Source organism: Hyla sarda, chromosome 10, assembly GCF_029499605.1.
Source record: "Hyla sarda isolate aHylSar1 chromosome 10, aHylSar1.hap1, whole genome shotgun sequence".
NCBI lineage: Eukaryota > Metazoa > Chordata > Amphibia > Anura > Hylidae > Hyla > Hyla sarda.
In genome coordinates, this window is record NC_079198.1 from 22277955 (window position 1) to 22296741 (window position 18787).

Here is an 18787-nt window from a genome sequence, read left to right on the forward strand (position 1 = left end):
GAACCAGATATTACAATTTAGACAAGTCCCACCATATAAGAACCAGATATTACAATTTAGACAAGCCCCACCATATAAGAACCAGATATTACAAAATTTAGACAAGTCCCACCATATAAGAACCAGATATTACAATTTAGACAAGTCCCACCATATAAGAACCAGATATTACAATGTAGACAAGTCCCACCATATAAGAACCAGATATTACAATTTAGACAAGTCCCACCATGTAAGAACCAGATATTACAATTTAGACAAGTCCCACCATATAAGAACCAGATATTACAATTTAGACAAGTCCCACCATGTAAGAACCAGATATTACAATTTAGACAAGTCCCACCATATAAGAACCAGATATTACAATTTAGACAAGTCCCACCATATAAGAACCAGATATTACAATTTAGACAAGTCCCACCATATAAGAACCAGATATTACAATGTGGACAAGTCCCACCATATAAGAACCAGATATTACAATTTAGACAAGTCCCACCATGTAAGAACCAGATATTACAATTTAGACAAGTCCCACCATATAAGAACCAGATATTATAATCCTCTATATAGCCCATGACTCCACCAATATATTCTTTCCGCTTTTACCTATCCAGATGTTTTCATCCTTCACCATATACTTCTCTCTCCTTAGAATCATGCCTGTAACAATGGTGTTCAAAGCCTTGATGGTTCTTGTGGTTTTCCTGCAATTATCATGTACGTCCGCATTACCTGGCAGGTAAGTGTACACGTGATTAACACAAATACTTGTTTAGTTTTTGTTGATAATTTTTTTTTAAATGTAATAATTTCTAATGTAAAAAAGTTAAACTTTTGCTTATACACAGTAGATAATAGAAAAAAAAAATATATAAAAAGACATGTAGAAGGGAGAAGGGACCACAGGCTAACCAAATAAGACCCAAGAAAATTATTTCTGTAATATGTTTACCATAGAACAGGACATCAACTTTAAAGGGGTACTCCGGTGAAAAACATTTTTTTTTTTTAATCAACTGGTGCCAGAAAGTTAAACAGATTTGTAAGTGACTTCTCTTTAATCTTTACCCTTCCACTACTTTTTAGCGGCTGTATGCTACAGAGGAAATTCTTTTCTTTTTGAATTTCTTTTTTGTCTTGTCCACAGTGCTCTCTGCTGACACCTCTGTCCGTGTCAGAAACTGTCCAGAGCGGCATAAGTTTGCAATGGGGATTTTCTCCTGCTCTGGACAGTTCCTGATACGGGCATCAGATGTCAGCAGAGAGCACTGTGGACAAGACAAAAGAGAAATTCAAAAAGAAAAGAATTTCCTCTGTAGCATACAGCTGCTAAAAGGTACTGGAAGGGTGCAGATTTTTTAATAGAAGTAATTTGCAAATCTATTTAACTTTATGGCACCAGTTGATAAAAAAAAGAAAATGTTTTCCACCGGAGTACCCCTTTAATATCCAAAGATTAAGAGGGAGATTTATCAAAACCTGTCCAGAGGAAAAGTTGCCCATAGCAACCAATCAGATCGCTTCTTTCATTTTTCAGAGGCCTTTTCAAAAATGAAAGAAGCGATCTGATTGGTTGCTATGGGCAACTCAGCAACTTTTCCTCTGGACCGGTTTTGATAGATCTCGCCCTATGACTTTTTTTAAGGGTTATAAAGATGATACTTAAAATAGACTGATAAAAGAGATGAACAAATTTCCTAAAAAATTGTTTCAGGTCCAAATTGTTTTTAGATTCCATGTGGTCCAAAAAAGTGCCCTGAAAAGTCATATATGACACTCTAATGCAGTGTTTCCCAACCAGGGTGCCTCCCGCTGTTGCAAAACTAAAACTCCCAGTATGCCCGGACAGCCAAAGGCTGTCCGGGCATGCTGGGAGTTGTAGTTTTGCAACAGCTGGAGGCACCCTGGTTGGGAAACACTGCTCTAATGTCTTGCAGGTTTTAGGTTTTTCTGTGCAGGGTAGGGTTCTAGGGTTCCCAGCGGCAACAGTACAGTCAAAGTTGTGGATTTGTGGATTTATTGGGCTAGTAGTAGTAGCAGGGGCCACTTGGAGAGCTTTGTCTGAAGTGAATGTCAAAAGTTTCGAATTTTCACATTTTTGGGTAATTTAGAATAAATTAGGGACCAATGTGAGTGGTGGCAAGCTCTGTACAGCGCTGCTAAATAGGATGCATCAATGAGAAGTATTCTGTGTTTTCATACAGGACCAGGAGACATGTAGATGGGATGTTCACAAGTGAATTCAGTCGGGCCAGAGGGTCGGCGGCAATCCGAAAAATTATCAACTCTGCTTTAGCAGGAAAAAGGTTAGTGTCAGAAAAACACGCACTCACACCCACTATGTGGTGGTTGATGTGGGGCGTGTAGCTAAGGCTTTGTCCCCACTGACATCCCTGCCTCTAGTTTTTCAGGATCCATAACAGGTTTATTTTATATTATAAAAGATCCCATTGTCTTATCATTACAGTTTTCGGTTTTCACTACTAAGCAGGTCTGATCAGCAAAGGATAAAGAAACCAGTGCATTTAATATTCCTACCAGAACATGGCGCTACACTGCATTAGCTATGGGCTTCAACCTGCCAATACATGGTTTCTCCCCAAACAGCTCACCATGTGGTCAGGCATGGTATTGCAAGTAGAATTTTCTGTTACTGTAAGGTCAGAGATCATTTCCTTAATAAGCAATGTCTTAAAAAAACTTTAACTTTAAATGTTTCTAGTATATATATATATATATATATATATATATATATATATATATATAAGTTAAAAGATCAAAGAGTACATGTCATCAAACCATATTTTCTAAACTAACTCAGATTATATTCCCTAACTACTCCTATCACCCCTCCTGCCCTTAAAAAAAAATGTTCAGAGCTTTAAAAAGCTCAGTATCATACCTTACCCCCTGCTCACATTGTGTGAGCTCCTGGCAGAAGAAAGTGGGCGTTCCCCAGCAGGCGCGACGTCACTGAAGCCTGCGAGAGCTGTGCCTCACCATGCCCCGCACACACTTCTTGAGTTTGGTCTCCTGCCAGGCCGGGAGGAGACCAAACTAACTGTTTGCCTTGTGACAGGGAACAGAACAGAGCCACCTAGTGGCCGTTTTTTCAATCACATTAAAACATATAAAAGGTTGAGAATTTTAACAGCAAGTAAAAAGGAAAGTGTCTTATAATAACATAAGGAACAATATATTAAAAGTTTAGTCTGGTGACAGGTACTCTTTAAAAAAAAAAAAATTATTTCAGTCAGGGTCTAAGTGTTTAGACCCTACTGATCACGATCCAGGAAAAGTGCGCACTTAGTGTGTTGTTTCCCAGCTCTGTGTCACGTAACCAGGACAGACTCATAATTTAAGTCTATGGGGCAAGCTCGCTCTCAGACACAAAGCGGGGAGAGAAGTGGGGAGAGAAGCGGGGAGAGAAGCGGGGAGAGAAGTAGGGAGAGAAGCGGGGAGAGAAGCGGGGAGAGTGTGGCAAAGTGTTTTCATTCCTGCTCGTTCTCGTGATCGATTAGGGTCGGAGTCCAATAAATACCCTGACTGATAAAAAGCATTTATTTTACTGACAGAGGAACTTTAAATACTTAATTAAAATAAATTGCAGAATCCTAAAGTGGACAATGGTTTTTATACCTATAAAAGTTAAAATTTGTACTCATTTGAAGCTACTATGATATTCCACCGATGCTATGACTTTTAGTACAGAGAATCAGGAAGCCTTAGATGTCTCCTGCTGCCTTCCCTTCTGTTTCCTTTGAGAAGCTCTCCAGCCTATTGAGGTCTTATCATTTATTTATATCATTTGGTTATGCAGATGACTGTGCCTCCCCAGAGTTATAAAGGCCTGGCTTTAATTATACATATATACCATCTACGGAAATATATTCATCTATGTTGTCAATGGGGACACTGCTCGGTAGTGAAAACAGAAAAATGCTGACGATAAAACTTACAGAATAAGTGACCTTGTGTTAGTCAATAAAAATACCCCCTATAAATAAATATACGCCATGCAATGTACTTTTTCACAAGATGATCTTAATGAATGGCATAGTTGACTATGCACAATACAACGCTAAAAGGAAAATCATGATAAACCTCCCCCTGCCTTTACTATTTTTTAGTTTTCTACCTTGATATTGCTCTGTATTTTCTGTTCAGTCTCAGTCAGATTCACAGACTAGGAAGGGGCGTTCCCCAGCAAGCGTTACATCATCCGAAGCCATACAGGGGAGAACTTCCTCCCTCACTCTGCTACACACAGCCCACAGCAGTTCAGTGTGTGAGATGAGCTATGATTTGATAAGGCTGCACACCCCCCCCCCCCCCCACCCTCAGCACTCCAGACTGCATTTACTAATTTTGGACTACTGCCAGGCAAACAGGAGTCCAAAGTATGTGCAAGAGATGGGGGGAAATGTGCTCTGGACAAGTAGGGAAACCTAGTGACAGTTTTATTAAACACAAATAAAACATAGAAAACTTCATTTTTTTTAAACAAAGTACATAAGTAATATTTTTTTATTTACCATAAAGGAGTGCAACAGCAAAAATTAGTTTTAATGAGAGTGTCCATTTAAAGGGGTTATTCCCTCTCCACAAGTCCCCTATTGATTAAAAACTTATGAATGTGGCAAAATAAAGAAATGAAATAATTATTATTATTTTTAGTCCTTTTTGGAACTTGACTGTGTGATTCTCTGATGGCTTCAGTACTATGCTGCAATGTACACTGTATTATTTCTTGTCAGTATTTTACTGGTACATCAGGCACAGGGGGCCATTGTTGGCCACTGGCTGCTGTGACAACACACTAACACACACTGACTCTTTGGATGACACTGACACTATTGACAATGGCATCTAAGTGGTTAAAGAGCTGCGATAAGAGATAGGCAAAACGCAGGGCAGATGGCAGAAATCCATTGATAAATCTGCCTCAAACATCATTATTAGTTAAATGGGTTTTCATGCCATTGAATGTGTGATCTGTGGGGGGGGGCTGACAGCAGAGACCCTCACCGATCAGGTGTTCCCAGTGATTGCGTATATGAATGTATCGTACCATAGTACAGCTCCCGGAGAGATGCAAAGTCCCACACTATTAACTATTTTCAATATAAGCATTCAAATATTAAAATGACCGCCAATGACTTCCAATTTACTATGACTATTTCTTCAATATCATTTTACACTTAACATTTATTGTACCATCAGAGACGTGAGAGAGAACAGTTACCAGGTGGATTCTGCTAACTTGAACCTACAAGCTGATTCTCAAAGTTCTCCAGATCTGCTGGGATTGACTGACAAAAGTGCATTGGAAGCCAGGTAACTAATATCCCAATGTATTGTGAAATTCAATAGGTCCAGAGTTGAGTTTTGAGTTATATTTCATCTACTCTACAACTGAACTACATGGAAAAAAAATCTAAAGACATATTAGGGCAGAATTACCACTGCATATGTGACAAAAAAGATACTTTTGCATCCCACTTGACCAGGCTGCATCTTGATAGCACCATTGGGTGCTGAAATTTTAATGCAAAATTTTGGTTAAAGTAAGCCAACTAATAGAAGGTCTAAACTTAGACTAAACAGTTAAAGGGGTACTCCGGTGAAAAACTTTTTTTTTTTTTTAAATCAACTGGTGCCAGAAAGTTAAACAGATTTGTAAATTACTTCTATTAAAAAATATTAATCCTTCCTGTACTTATTAGCTGCTGAATAATACAGCGGAAATACTTTTCTTTTTGAAACACAGAGCTCTCTGCTGACATCACGAGCACAGTGCTCTCTGCTGACATCTCTGTCCATTTTAGGAACTGTCCAGAACAGCATATGTTTGCTATGGGGATTTCCTTTAACTCTGGACAGTTCCTAAAATGGACAGAGATGTCAGCAGAGAGGACTGTGCTCGTGATGTCAGCAGAGAGCTCTGTGTTTCAAACGGAAAAGAATTTCCACTGTAGTATTCAGCAGCTAAAAAGTACAGGAAGGATTAAGATTTTGTAATAGAAGTAATTTACAAATCTGTTTAACTTTCTGGCACCAGTTGATTTAAAATAAAAATAAAAGTTTTTCACCGGAGTACCCCTTTAATGGGGTATTCCGGGCAAAAACATTTTATCCCCTATCCAAAGGAAAATTTTTTGCCCGGAATACCCCTTTAAAGGATGTTTAAGACAAGGTGTTTTTCAGCAAAGCCCCATTAAAAACAATGATGAATGGCATTTTATTAATGCATCCAGATGTTAGCTGGGAATGAATAGGAAAATATAATACGTTAGACCATAACATTTTTGTTTATGGCATTTTTTGGGGGTCAGTGGCAGTCTTTTTATTAACGCAGCAAGCTCTAGCTCTGTTTTTCCTCTAATAAATCTCGTCAGGTTGACAAAAAAAGTCTAGAAAAAAAAGTACGTGTAAAAGTGTGTGGGCGTTTTTTTCAGTTTTTTCCTCCCCTTCTTCAATAAAGATTCAAAAATCACATGATCAAAGAATCACAAAACATACAATGAGAAATTAAAGGTAAAAAAAACACCACAAAAAACTGTGCATTTACTAATACAAACTATATTAGGAAAAAACAATGAGACAAAAACTGTGTCATGTAAGAGAAATAAAATAGGTGCAGTTTTTTGTGGTGTTTTTATTGGGCCCAAGAAATGCAGGACACATAATAGGGGATACGTGCCAGCCAGTCCCATCGAAATCAATGATTTGGCCAACATTTATCAAGTATTGTCACCTTTGGTTTAAGAGTGACTGCCACAGTGCCCCCATTATATTAATATTCCAGTGCCAATGGTAGTCATTGCTCTCACTCCCAGTGGGTTTTGCTGTGTAGGGTTGTGTAGTATTTTTCACTATGGGGTCACTGTAGAGGGCTTGTCTGGTTAACAATCTATTTTCCATGTAAATAATGTGAATGTGTTCTTTTTATAGCAGATTACAGATTAAGAGTCCTAATGATGTAGCATATGGTCAGCTATGCTCCGCAATCTTGGATCTTTTGTACAGGGCGCCATATCCATCACAGCAGCAACACAGAGCGCAGGTAACTGAGACACCATATTATTCAAAGAAACTCATTATTAAGTTGTCCAGATGAATAATAACAATTCAGAACTTTTAGGGAGTGCCCCTTTACTATATATATATATATATATATATATATATACATATATATATATATATATATATATATATATATAGATGTGGAATAATGCAGGACTTATCAAACCTCAACCCGCAGACCAAGAGAATGCCTGTGGTAGAAGTACATACAAAAATTAAGAATATTGCTACCTTTTCATTTGTCTACTAAACTCTGTATAAACACTAATGGGGTTATCCACCATAAGGTGAGTTTCGTACTTACCTGCCAGACAGTAATGGCTTGTGCAGCTTATAGTCACCTGAAAACTGCCTCCCCAGCTGTACCTTACCAACAACTAGGGGTGCCCCACCTGTGAGATCAGCCTCAGGGTTTGGGAAACACTGAAATAAAGCATATAGGCCATTGGGGGCTCAACCAGTGCAGTGCCTATTGTAATCACAATGCACCTTTGTGGCAGGTGCTAGGCAGAACAGATAGTATACCTGTTGCTTGCACATAAGGAAACAGACGTGTATTTGGGGTAATTTAAAGGGCACACCTGTGTCAGGGACACTTAAAGGGGTACTCCACTCCCCAGCGTTTGGAACACTTTGTTCTGAACGCTGGGAGCGGGCTTCAGGGGTCACCACGCCCCCTCGTGATGTCACGTCCTGCCCTTCGTGACGTCACACCCGACCCCTCAATGCAAGTCTTTCGTAGGGGGTGTGACGGCTGTCATGCTCCCTCCCATAGACTTGCATTGAGAGGGCGGGGCATGATGTCACGAGGGAACGCGGCGACCGCCGAAGGCCGCTCCCAGCGTTCGGAACGAAGTGTTCCAAACGCTGGGGAGTGGAGTACCCCTTTAAGGGCTTGTCCTGGCGCAACTAAGATTTTCTCTATGACTTGGGGCGGTACGAAAATAATAACCATGCTAATCTCCCCTCCTCTGATCCCCCACAGCTGCCATGTCAATGCTCCTGGTCCTCTGCTTTTCTTAGTTTTCTTCAGATTCTGTGTTGTCCCAACTACACAGCACCTGCCCACTAAGCCTATTACTGACTGAGGCAGAACACCACTAAGGATACTGGTTGGCTGAGCTGACAGGTCCTGTGGGGTTGGGGCGACACAGAACCCAGAAGAAGTAGAGACCAGCAAAGGACCGGGAGCACCGGGGAATCAAAGGAGATGAGAATAGCATCTTTATAATTTCTTCACCACCCCCAGCTATGAAGAAAATGTGAGTCAGGAAGGATTTTTTCCTCGATTATGGGGCAATTGGCATCAGCCTCATAATGGTATTTTTTTTTTTACCTTTCTCTGGATTAAAGGGGTTATCCAGGAATAGGAAAACAGAGCTAATTTCTTTCAAAAAACGCTACCGGTCTGTCTCCAGGTTGGATGTGGTTCTGCAGCTCAGTTCCATTGAAGTAATTAAAGCCAAGTTGTAATACCACGCCCAACCTGGGGACAGACGGGGAGCTGTTTGAAAGAAATTAGCTCTGTTCTATTTCTGGATAACTCCTTTTACACAGTAGAGATTTAGGTTGAATTTGATGGACTCTTGTCTTTTTTTTAACCTTATGAACTATGTAACTATGTACATTGCCTGGACAACCCATTTGCCTACTGTAGTATACTTGTGCCACTATAATTCGGATGCATTCTCAGACTGTCTGGTCTACGTTTACACTAAAAAAGTATTAGACAGTTTTAGTAAATCTCAAAAAGCTGTTTGATTGCAGTGTTCTAGTTTGTAATCTCCCCTTGCATCTGAGTTTAGCATGCAGATGTCAGTATGAATCCAAGGAGCCGGTCCCAGCATCATTCATGTGGTGACATTGGCCCACTTGCTTGTGTGGTCTCTGCTCCAGGCATATACTGCCGTCATACACTGCAAGCAATAGTAGCCAATGGGCAAAGCTCAATCATCTCCACCGGTTTAGACATGCCATCCTTTGTGGCCTACTCTCTTGCCTTGGGAAAATACCCCTTTACACAGCAAATAATAAGATTATTCCATAACGGGTATGTCAAGGAAGCAGATAATGATATAAGACGATAATCTGGGAGGAAGCAGCAGCCCCCACCTCTTGTGGATTGGACACGTGCCTTCTACAGTCTGTACCATAAGCTCGAAGGATTAATGTCTAATAGAAGCCATGGGGAGGGCAGGATGCTGGGATAGCTTGCGTCTGTATCAATGCTGCCAAGTGTCTGAATACTGAGCAGTACATGTGATCAGTACAATCTATATAGACACTATTGAAGCTATTCTAGGTAGATATAGAAATCCATCTTCCTATTTCCTTATTCTTTTTTTTATAAGGTACAGTATTATAGTAGTTTTGCCCTATAAGAACTCCTATAAATTGCCTTCTGCATACTCATTACCTGAAAACTTTTTTTGGGCACTTTTGGTTGCAGCTTGGTGCCATAGAAGGAAACCTATCTAAATAATAAAACCTCTGCACGTTCATGAATGTTGGGGCTTCTAGGCCTTAGAATTTGTAACCTTATCCATTATAAAGGCAATGGAGAACTGTCCTTGGTCACGAGGTCACCAGAGTACAAAGATGTCCTCTCTCCTTTTCATCCAAAGAATTGAATAGCGGCACTCACCGCTCACCATTGAATTTTTTTTATTAAGAGATATACTCACATTACTTTATCAGGGGGGAACAGACATCTATCGACAGCAGGGGTGTATTATTGAACAGAGGCAACAGCTGTTTCGTACCTAATGGAATATATCGGCCCAATGATGTACTATTAGGTACAAAACAGCTGTTGCCTCCATTCAATAGTATGTTGCCTCAATTTTTTGCTACGGATTACTGGAGAAAAACATTTAACTTTTTTGTTTGTTTGTTTTGTGGCAAAATCTTGTCAAATGCTCTGTACATGATGCGTCAAAATTTTAGCCACTTTTCATTTAAACCATTATTTTGCGCCAAAGGCGCAACTTTGCCACATTGTATACCAAGTTCAACTTGGTGGATTGACAGCTGTTGGCGCAGATATTCCAAAAGAATGTGCCAAGACATGTGTTGCTTTCATTTTTATGGAGCCAAATATAACTGAGCCAATATCCAGACTGCTAAACATTTTTAATTTATTAAACGAAGGTTTCTACACCAACAAAGATGGGGATTCTTTACTGTAAGAGCAGTAAGACTATTGAACTTTCTGCCAGAGGAGGTGGTCATGGTGAATTCAAGAAAATAATTCAAAAGGGGCCTGGATAAATTTCTGGAGAACAACAACATTACAGGTTATGAAGAAGAAGAACAGGGTCCAGTGCAGCTTCTCACAGATATGTGGCTTTATTATATCATGCAGATAACACACAGGACATACACGGAGGTGACGCGTTTCGGCCGGTGGCACCCGGCCTTATTCATACAAATTTGTATGAATAATGCCGGGTGCCACCGGCCGAAACGCGTCACCTACGTGTATGTCCTGTGTGTTATCTGCATGATATAATAAAGCCGCATATCTGTGAGAAGCTGCGCTGGACCCTGTTCTTCTTCTTGATTGCTACTAGGTGAATCCGCACCTGTCCGTGCTGCAGCGGGTGTATGCCAGGTGAGCTGATCCTGCCTCTCCTTTACTATTACAGGTTATGGATACTAGATTTATAGGGACAGAACATTAATCCAGGGATTTATTCTGATCTATCTGGAGTCGGGAAAGAAGGACACCATATTCACTTTGGGGGAATGGGAGCTAATGGATACACTGCAAATGTATATGCTGAAAATGTAGTGTGAATCTATCCTTACAATGGGGTACTCTGCTGCTCAGCATTTGGAACAAGCCGACGCTGGGAGCTCGTGAAGTTGTAGTCACGCCCCCTCATGACATCACGCCCCACCCCCTCAATGCAAGTCTATGGGAGGGGGCGTGACAGCCGTCACGCCCCCTCCCATAGACTTGCATTGAGGGGGCTAAGATGTCATGAGGGGGCATTTGGAACGGTTTGTTCCCAACGCTGAGCAGTGGAGTACAGCTTTAAAAAAAAGCCTAAACAAATGATAACAATTAGAACAAATTTTTATTTATTACAACCAACCTAGCCCTATAAACACAACAAAGTAAAAAAAAAATATATATAATAATAATTCATAATTATTATTATTATTACTACTACTACTACATTGACTAATGATAATTATTATTATTACTACTATTACTACTACTGCTACTACTACATTGATTATTATTATTATTACTACTACTACATTGAATAATTATTATTATTATTACATTGAATGATAGTAATAAATAATTTACAGTCAGATTGTTTACTGTTGTTCCGAACTGAACTAGTTTGTAAATGAAACATACTCTGGGGCCGAGACCCCACATGACACTCCACACTCCACATGCATGAACTAAGAGCAAGCAATGAATACTCCTCTTTGTAGACCTTCGTCTGTCACTTGAGCTCACACCCTGGGATAAAGCAACTATAAAAATATAATGGAACCTGACGCATGTAATGTTTCCAAGAAATAGAATGAGTTAGATGAGTTTCATTATTTTTTGGTGTATGCACTGATACCTATTATATTTCTTCTTTGCAGGATTACTAGAGCTAATAGCTAATATACTACATGGAAAAATCTATTAGAAGCTAAACACAGCAATCATAGTCCACATTCATCCACATTCCCCGCGACAAATTAAGGATTGAAAAGTTTAGATGTTTCTACCCCAGCAACATTACATCACAACAATGGACACCAGCAACGCTCTGCTAACTGGAGATGTGCAACATATTGTTCATGCACCGACACGTCTTCATGGTTGGATGGATCGGCATGATTCAATGGAAGAGCACAGGCTGCTATAGAATAACTAAAGAGGCTCTTCTAGTAATCGTTGCTGATCATTGTCCCGTCACCCTCCGACACCTAGATCCGGAACTTGTTCTGTCACATCACTATGATCGCAGTTTGTTAGCCATATTTATATTATAGCAGCTTATTTATTGATATTGTCCAACTCATAGAAATGTAGGAACAAGGGCTTTTTGAAATGAAAATGGTTTCCACCTGCAGTCGTAATTGGTCAAGAATCAGGAAGGATCAGTCCAGAAAATCAATGTTATGTGCTTTATTGCTTGGTCTGTTTGAATAAAATCTAAGAATATTAAATCCTTATGCTCCAAACTGACTCCATTTTATATTACTGGTCTATATGAATGGTTAATATAGCCTCTTGGGTGACAGGGTACCAGTTCGTTCAGTGACTCTGTTCACTCTACACACGTGGATGTTTGGAGCCATAGTACCGGCATGTTGTTTACGATTTGAAAAAAAAAAATGTCTGCTTTCTTTTTAAAATGTATCTTCTTTCTATAAAAATATAGATAAACATCTGATCTCCAGAACAAGACCTGGCTCTCCCAACTGCATGGAGCCACAAACTGCCCTGTCTATGGGAGCGCTGGAGATACACGAATGTTGTACTTGGGTATCTCCAGCACTCCTATAGTCTATATGCATCGAGCAGCAGATGGCTACATTACATCTTCTGCTGGATGTAGCTAGAAGGGACACACTCTGGAGATCATAGGGGGGTCCCAGAGGTTGGGACAACCCCCTCTGGAATCAGATTCTTATTCCCTACCATTTGGAAAGGGGATACTTTTTTTTTTTTTTCACTGGATAAGCCCTGTGTTACTACACAGCCTATACACAGTTATGGCGCTGTTTCCAGAGGAAAGTGGCTATGTTTTTCAGATCATGTACAACCACTTTTTAATATCAGTTGTGGCGTTGGTTTACCATCTCTTGCTTACAACAATGCATTGGTGAGTCATTGTTGGATAGGGGACGCTATAACCACTCAAAAGTGACAATGGCTGCATATTAACATCCCACCAACCCAATACAGCCTAGCAGGTGTTACCCCTCCCTACACTCTGCCCTTAGTCCTTATGATGAGATTCCATGTTCAATCCATAGAAGGATGATTCGATTAAGCCTGAGTTGGGCCCACTCACATGGCCCCTATTAGGGCTCCCTTAAATGTGGTTTATCAAAAATTCTGGAACACCAGAGATTAAAGAGGTTAAAAAAAACTCCACTCATCTCTTTAACCCCCTGGCAGTCTAAGACAGATTTCGGTGGTCACTGAGGCTATTGGTTGGCTGCAGTGGTCACATGTCACTACAGAACATTCTTACTGGTGTGGACTGCTGGGGGATTCTAGACATGAGTACTGTTATTTTTTTTAAGGCATTGGACAATCCGTAATGTTTGGTGTCCCTGCAGGTGCTCCAAGGATGGACAACCCCTTTCAGATAGTGTCCTGGTCACCAGTTACTGCAATGTCTTCTGAACTGTGTTACGGCTGTGGTGAAGTGGAACCACGGAACCTGTGAGGATGATGGTGTGGGCCGTAGCAGGGAGAGGAATCTAAGGTACCACTGGTTTCACCAGAGCCTGCCGCACAGTGGGATGGACTTGCTGCGGCAGATGGCACACAGGTCCTCACAGGCAGCCGAGGTATCCCGTGGCACAGGAAGGAGGAGGCACACACACAGGACAGGTGGGAGGTCAGGGCTGGTGGCACTGAAGAAAGGTCAGGTTATGTAGCAAGAGGTCAGAAGGCCGGCGGCACAGGAGCAAGGTCAGGTCACGTAGCAAGGGGTCAAATACACGGCAAGGCAAGTCACAAGTAAACGCTTTCTCTCGGGCAATAATGGCACAAAGATCCAGCAAAGTTCTAAGGAAGTGTGGGGTTATATAGGGACAAAACAGACTAGCACCAATCAATGGTGCGCTGGCCCTAGGAGGCGGGGACGCGCGTTCAGGCAGACACGGAGAGTGGAGGAGACTGAGCAGGAAGGAGGTGAGGGATGACCCTGCTGTCGCATGCGTTCGCATCACGGGATGCGAACCGCACAATACCGGCAGCAGAAACAGGGGTGTGCTTGCAGTCAGCAAGTCTGAGCGCTACCTGTGACAAACTGCTAGAGCTTACAGTTTCCACTGGGTCACCATGGATTAAAGCACCCATTGGACCTTCAGGCACTATGATGCCATCTTCAGGTGTTGTAAGGTCACCAAAGATCAAGCTATTGGAATGAAGATTGCATGTATCAGGGCACCATTATGATGTATGCCCAAGACCGAATTTTGACTAAAGGTGGCCTTATAGTCCTCCTCCTTAGTTCTCATAAACATACTTCTCTCTCTCTCTTTCCACCACTGCTTATATCTGCTGACATCTTCATAATTCAGTCAGTATAAAGCAATCCCATTAGAATTGGTGTAATACCATGCATGTAGTAGTACAGTCTTTTTTCCTATTTGCACCATGTGAAAGGATTTCCCACCATGGCCATAATTACGCTATCCATCATATCTTTCCCCCTCAGCTTGGGAAATTCTTTGATATTAACTTGACCTCTTTATTTGAGATTTTACAAGCTTTCTTTTAAGGCTAAGCCAATATTAGAGTGGGAGATTATATATATCTCAAAGTATATCCGCCTGCCTGAAAAATGGGGAAACCGATACATGGATTTTGTCTTAAGCGAGTGAGGCTGAATAAATGTAATCGATTTAGAATATTTTTGTTTATGCAGCACCACGGACTATGTTGGTGGCACCGTATCACTGAGTGAAGGTTGAAGGAAACCTGTCCAAACTGCAGACTGCATGTTATAGAGCAGTGTTTCCCAACCAGTGTGCCTCCAGCTGTTGGAAAACAGCAACTCCAAGCCTTCGGCTGTCCAGGCATGCTGGGGGTTGTAGTTTTGCAACAACTGGAGGCACCCGGGTTGGGAAACACTGTTATAGAACAGGAGGAGCTGAGCAGATTGACAAAGTTTTGTGGGAAGAGTTCCAGGATAACTTGTCACTTATTCATGTAAATTTCTGCTTATTCTGGGCTAAGTAGTCACGTGGGCGGTCCTACTTGGCGAATGACAGCTGTATACATGCACTTATACAGACAGCTTTCAATTAATCACTGATTAGGACCGCCCACATGGCTTCTTAGCCCAGGATGATCAGAGATTTTTTTATGAATAAGTAAATCTCTGCTCATTTTGGGCTAATTAGTCATGTATGTGGTCTTATTCAGTGATTGACAGCTGTCTGCATGCATTTAGACAGATAACTAGTTATCAATCACTGATTAGGACTGCCCACATGACTACTTAGCCCAGAATGATCAGAATGACATTAATAAGTAAATCTCTTCTCAATCTCTAAGTAGTCATGTGGGCGGTTCTACGCAGTGATTAACAGCTGTCTGCATGCACATGATAGCTGGCAATCAATCACTGATTAGGACCACCCACTTGACTAGTTAATACAGAATGATCAGAGATTTACACCAATAAGTAAATCTCTTCTCATTTTGGGCTAAGTAGGCGGTCCTACTCAGTGATTGACAGCTGTCTGCATACACTTACAGAGTACCTGTCACCAAATTAAAACTAAAACTTCTAAACTAACTCAGGCTATGTTCCCTAACTACTCCTAACACCCCTCTCGCCGTTAACATTTTTTCAGAGCCTTAAAAAGCTGTGTATCTTACCTTTATTCTTGCTCACATAGTGCAATCTTCCAGCAGGAGAAAGTGGGCGTTTCCCAGCAGGCATGACATCACTGAAGCCTGCTGGGGGACCACTTCCGCCCTCACATCTTTGCAGCGATGTGATGAATAAAAAAACACAGGCTCTATGCAGCTTTAAGTCTGTGCAGCTTTCAGTGAGGCTCTGTGCAGCTGTCAATCAAGCTCAGTGTATAGAAACACTTCCTGAGTTTGGTCTCCTGCCAGGCCGGGAGGAGACCAATCTTACTGTATTAATTGCAGCAGGGACCAGAACAGAGCCACCTAATGGCCGATTTTTCCATTACATTTTTAACATATTTATGATGATAATTTTAAAAGCAAGTGAAGAGGAAAGTATCTGCTAATTACACAAGGAACTCTATATTAAAAGTTTTATTTTGTGACAGGTTCTCTTTATGACAGATAGCTGGTAATCAATCACTGATTAGGACCGCCCACTTGACTACTTAGCCCAGAAGGAGCAGAGATTTACATGAATAAATGGCAAGCTACCCTGGAACTTTACCCACAAAACTATATATCAATCCGCTCAGCTCCTCCAGCTTTATAACATGATGTCTGCAGATTGGACAACATCTTAAGGCCAGGTTCACACTTTGTAAAATTTGGTGGCATATTTTATCTCAAGTGCCTTTTGACCTGTTATTGGTATAAAAGGTGCAGCAAAAAAAAAAAAAAAATTGAGGTTATATATTTACCAATCACAGACAAAAATGTGCGCGTCAAATAAAATATGTGGCGAAATTTTTGCAAAGTGGGAATCTGGCCTAATAAACGAATCTCATGGAAGGGTTAAACCCCCTTCTGCTTAAAGGGGTACTCCGTCCCTAGACATCTTATCCCCTATCCAAAGGATAGGGGATAAGATGTCAGATCGCTGGGGTCCCGCTGCTGAGGACCCCTAGGATCGTTGCTGCAGCACCCCGCTGTCATTACTGTACAGAGCGAGATCGCTCTGCACGTAATGACGGGCCATACAGGGGCCGGAACATCGTTACATCACGGCTCTGCCCCTCGTGACGTCATGGCCCGCCCCCGTCAATACAAGTCTATGGGAGGAGGCATGGCGGTCGTCACGCCCCCTGCCATAGACTTGCATTAACCCCTTAACGACGCATGACGTATATTTACGTCCTGCGCCGGCTCCCGCGATATGAAGCGTCGGTCCCGGCACTCATCAACGGCCGGGACCCGCGGCTAATACCACACATCGCCGATTGCGGCGATGTGCGGTATTAACCCTTTAGAAGCGGCGGTCAAAGCTGACCGCCGCTTCTAAAGCGAAAGTAAAAGTGACCCGGCTGCTCAGTTGGGCTGTTCCCGAACAGCTGACAGGACACTGGGAGGGCCCTTACCTGCCTCCTCGGTGTCCGATCGGCGAATGACTGCTCCGTGCCTGAGATCCAGGCAGGAGCAGTCAAGCGCCAATAACACTGATCACAGGCGTGTTAATACACGCCTGTGATCTGTGTAAAAGATCAGTGTGTGCAGTGTTATAAGTCCCTATGGGACCTATAACACTGCAAAAAATGTTTTAAAAAAAAGTGTTAATAAAGGTCATTTAACCCCTTCCCTAATAAAAGTTTGAATCACCCCCCTTTTCCCATAAAAAAAAAATAAAACAGTGTAAAAAATAAATAAAATAAACGTAAGTGGTATCGCCGCGTGCGTAAATGTCCGAACTATAAAAATATATAATTAATTAAACCGTATGGTCAATGGCGTACGTGCATTTTTGGTCACTTTTTATACCATTAAAAAATTAATAAAAAGTGATCAAAAAGTCCGATCAAAACAAAAATCATACCGATAAAAACTTCAGATCACAGCGCAAAAAATGAGTCCCCATACCGCCCTGTATGTGGAAAAATAAAAAAGTTATAGGGGTCAGAAGATGACATTTTTAAATGTATAAATTTTCCTGCATGTAGTTATGATTTTTTCCAGAAGTAATACAAAATCAAACCTATATAAGTAGGGTATCATTTTAACCGTATGGGCCTACAGAATAATGATAAGGTGTAATTTTTACCGAAATATGCACTGCGTAGAAACGGAAGCCCCCAAAAGTTACAAAATGGCATTTTTTCTTCGATTTTGTTGCGCAATGATTTTTTTTTCCGTTTCGCCATGCATTTTTGGGTAAAATGACTAATGTCACTGCAAAGTAGAATTGGCGACGCAAAAAATAAGCCATAATATGGATTTTTAGGTGGAAAATTGAAAGGGTTATGATTTTTAAAAGGTAAGGAGGAAAAAACGAAAGTGCAAAAACGGAAAAACCCTGAGTCCTTAAGGGGTTAAGGGGACAGGCCGTGATGTCATGAGGGGCGGAGTCATGACGTCACGCTGCTTCGTTCCCTGTATCGACCGTCATTACGTACAGAGCGAACTCGCTCTGTCCAGTAATGATGGCGGGGTGCCGCAGTGGCGATCCCCGGGGTCCCCAGCAGCGGGACCCCGGCGATCTAACATCTTATCTAGGGATAAAATGCCAGGGGCGGAGTACCCCTTTAATACTAGAACATAAGCAGCACAATGTGTTATTCCATCTCCCTTGGAACATGGAGGGTGTCTGTGTTTACGGCTCAGTATAATGTGTACATTCGGAGCATGTGTTCAGGACATGCACTGGCTGTATACCACATACGCCATCCTCATCTTTGTAGGAAATATTTCCAGCTGTTCTGTTACCTTGGCAACAGAGTGTTTCCCTAGGAACCTAGCCAACTGCGGCCAGCATAGGGGGGTCTATGAATATAATGCGTACCAGCCAATTATACGCTGAATCTTCCCCTGGCATCATCTGAATACGAGCTGACGATGATCTACACATGCCAAACTATTGCACACTTCACCGAGATCTAAAACGGGCAATGATGATCGGTTACTAAATGCACCATGTAATGAACGAATCGGAAAGCTGTGTTCCTGAAAAAAATTAAATGTATGACAAGAGCAAAATTTATTAATAAAACTTCTGGTGTCAGTATTCTATCGGGAACTGAATTCTTGAATAAAATGTAGGATGGCTTCATATCATTTGATCTATTTTTATCAGGGCTCAAG

General features: G+C 41.4%; 1 protein-coding gene across 1 annotated transcript in view; it reads left to right on the top strand.

Annotated features, from left to right (window-relative positions):
- The window catches only part of SCT (secretin), an 88543-nt gene extending 76327 nt beyond the window's left edge, over window positions 1–12216 (top strand). The window contains exons 3-7 of the mRNA XM_056541947.1: window positions 659–745; window positions 2211–2312; window positions 5230–5343; window positions 6961–7072; window positions 11707–12216. Of these exons, the coding sequence (XP_056397922.1) occupies window positions 663–745; window positions 2211–2312; window positions 5230–5343; window positions 6961–7072; window positions 11707–11715 (420 nt within the window). The 5' untranslated portion in view covers window positions 659–662 and the 3' untranslated portion in view covers window positions 11716–12216. The remainder of the gene's footprint in view (window positions 1–658; window positions 746–2210; window positions 2313–5229; window positions 5344–6960; window positions 7073–11706) is intronic.
- Window positions 12217–18787: the final 6571 nt, after the last annotated feature.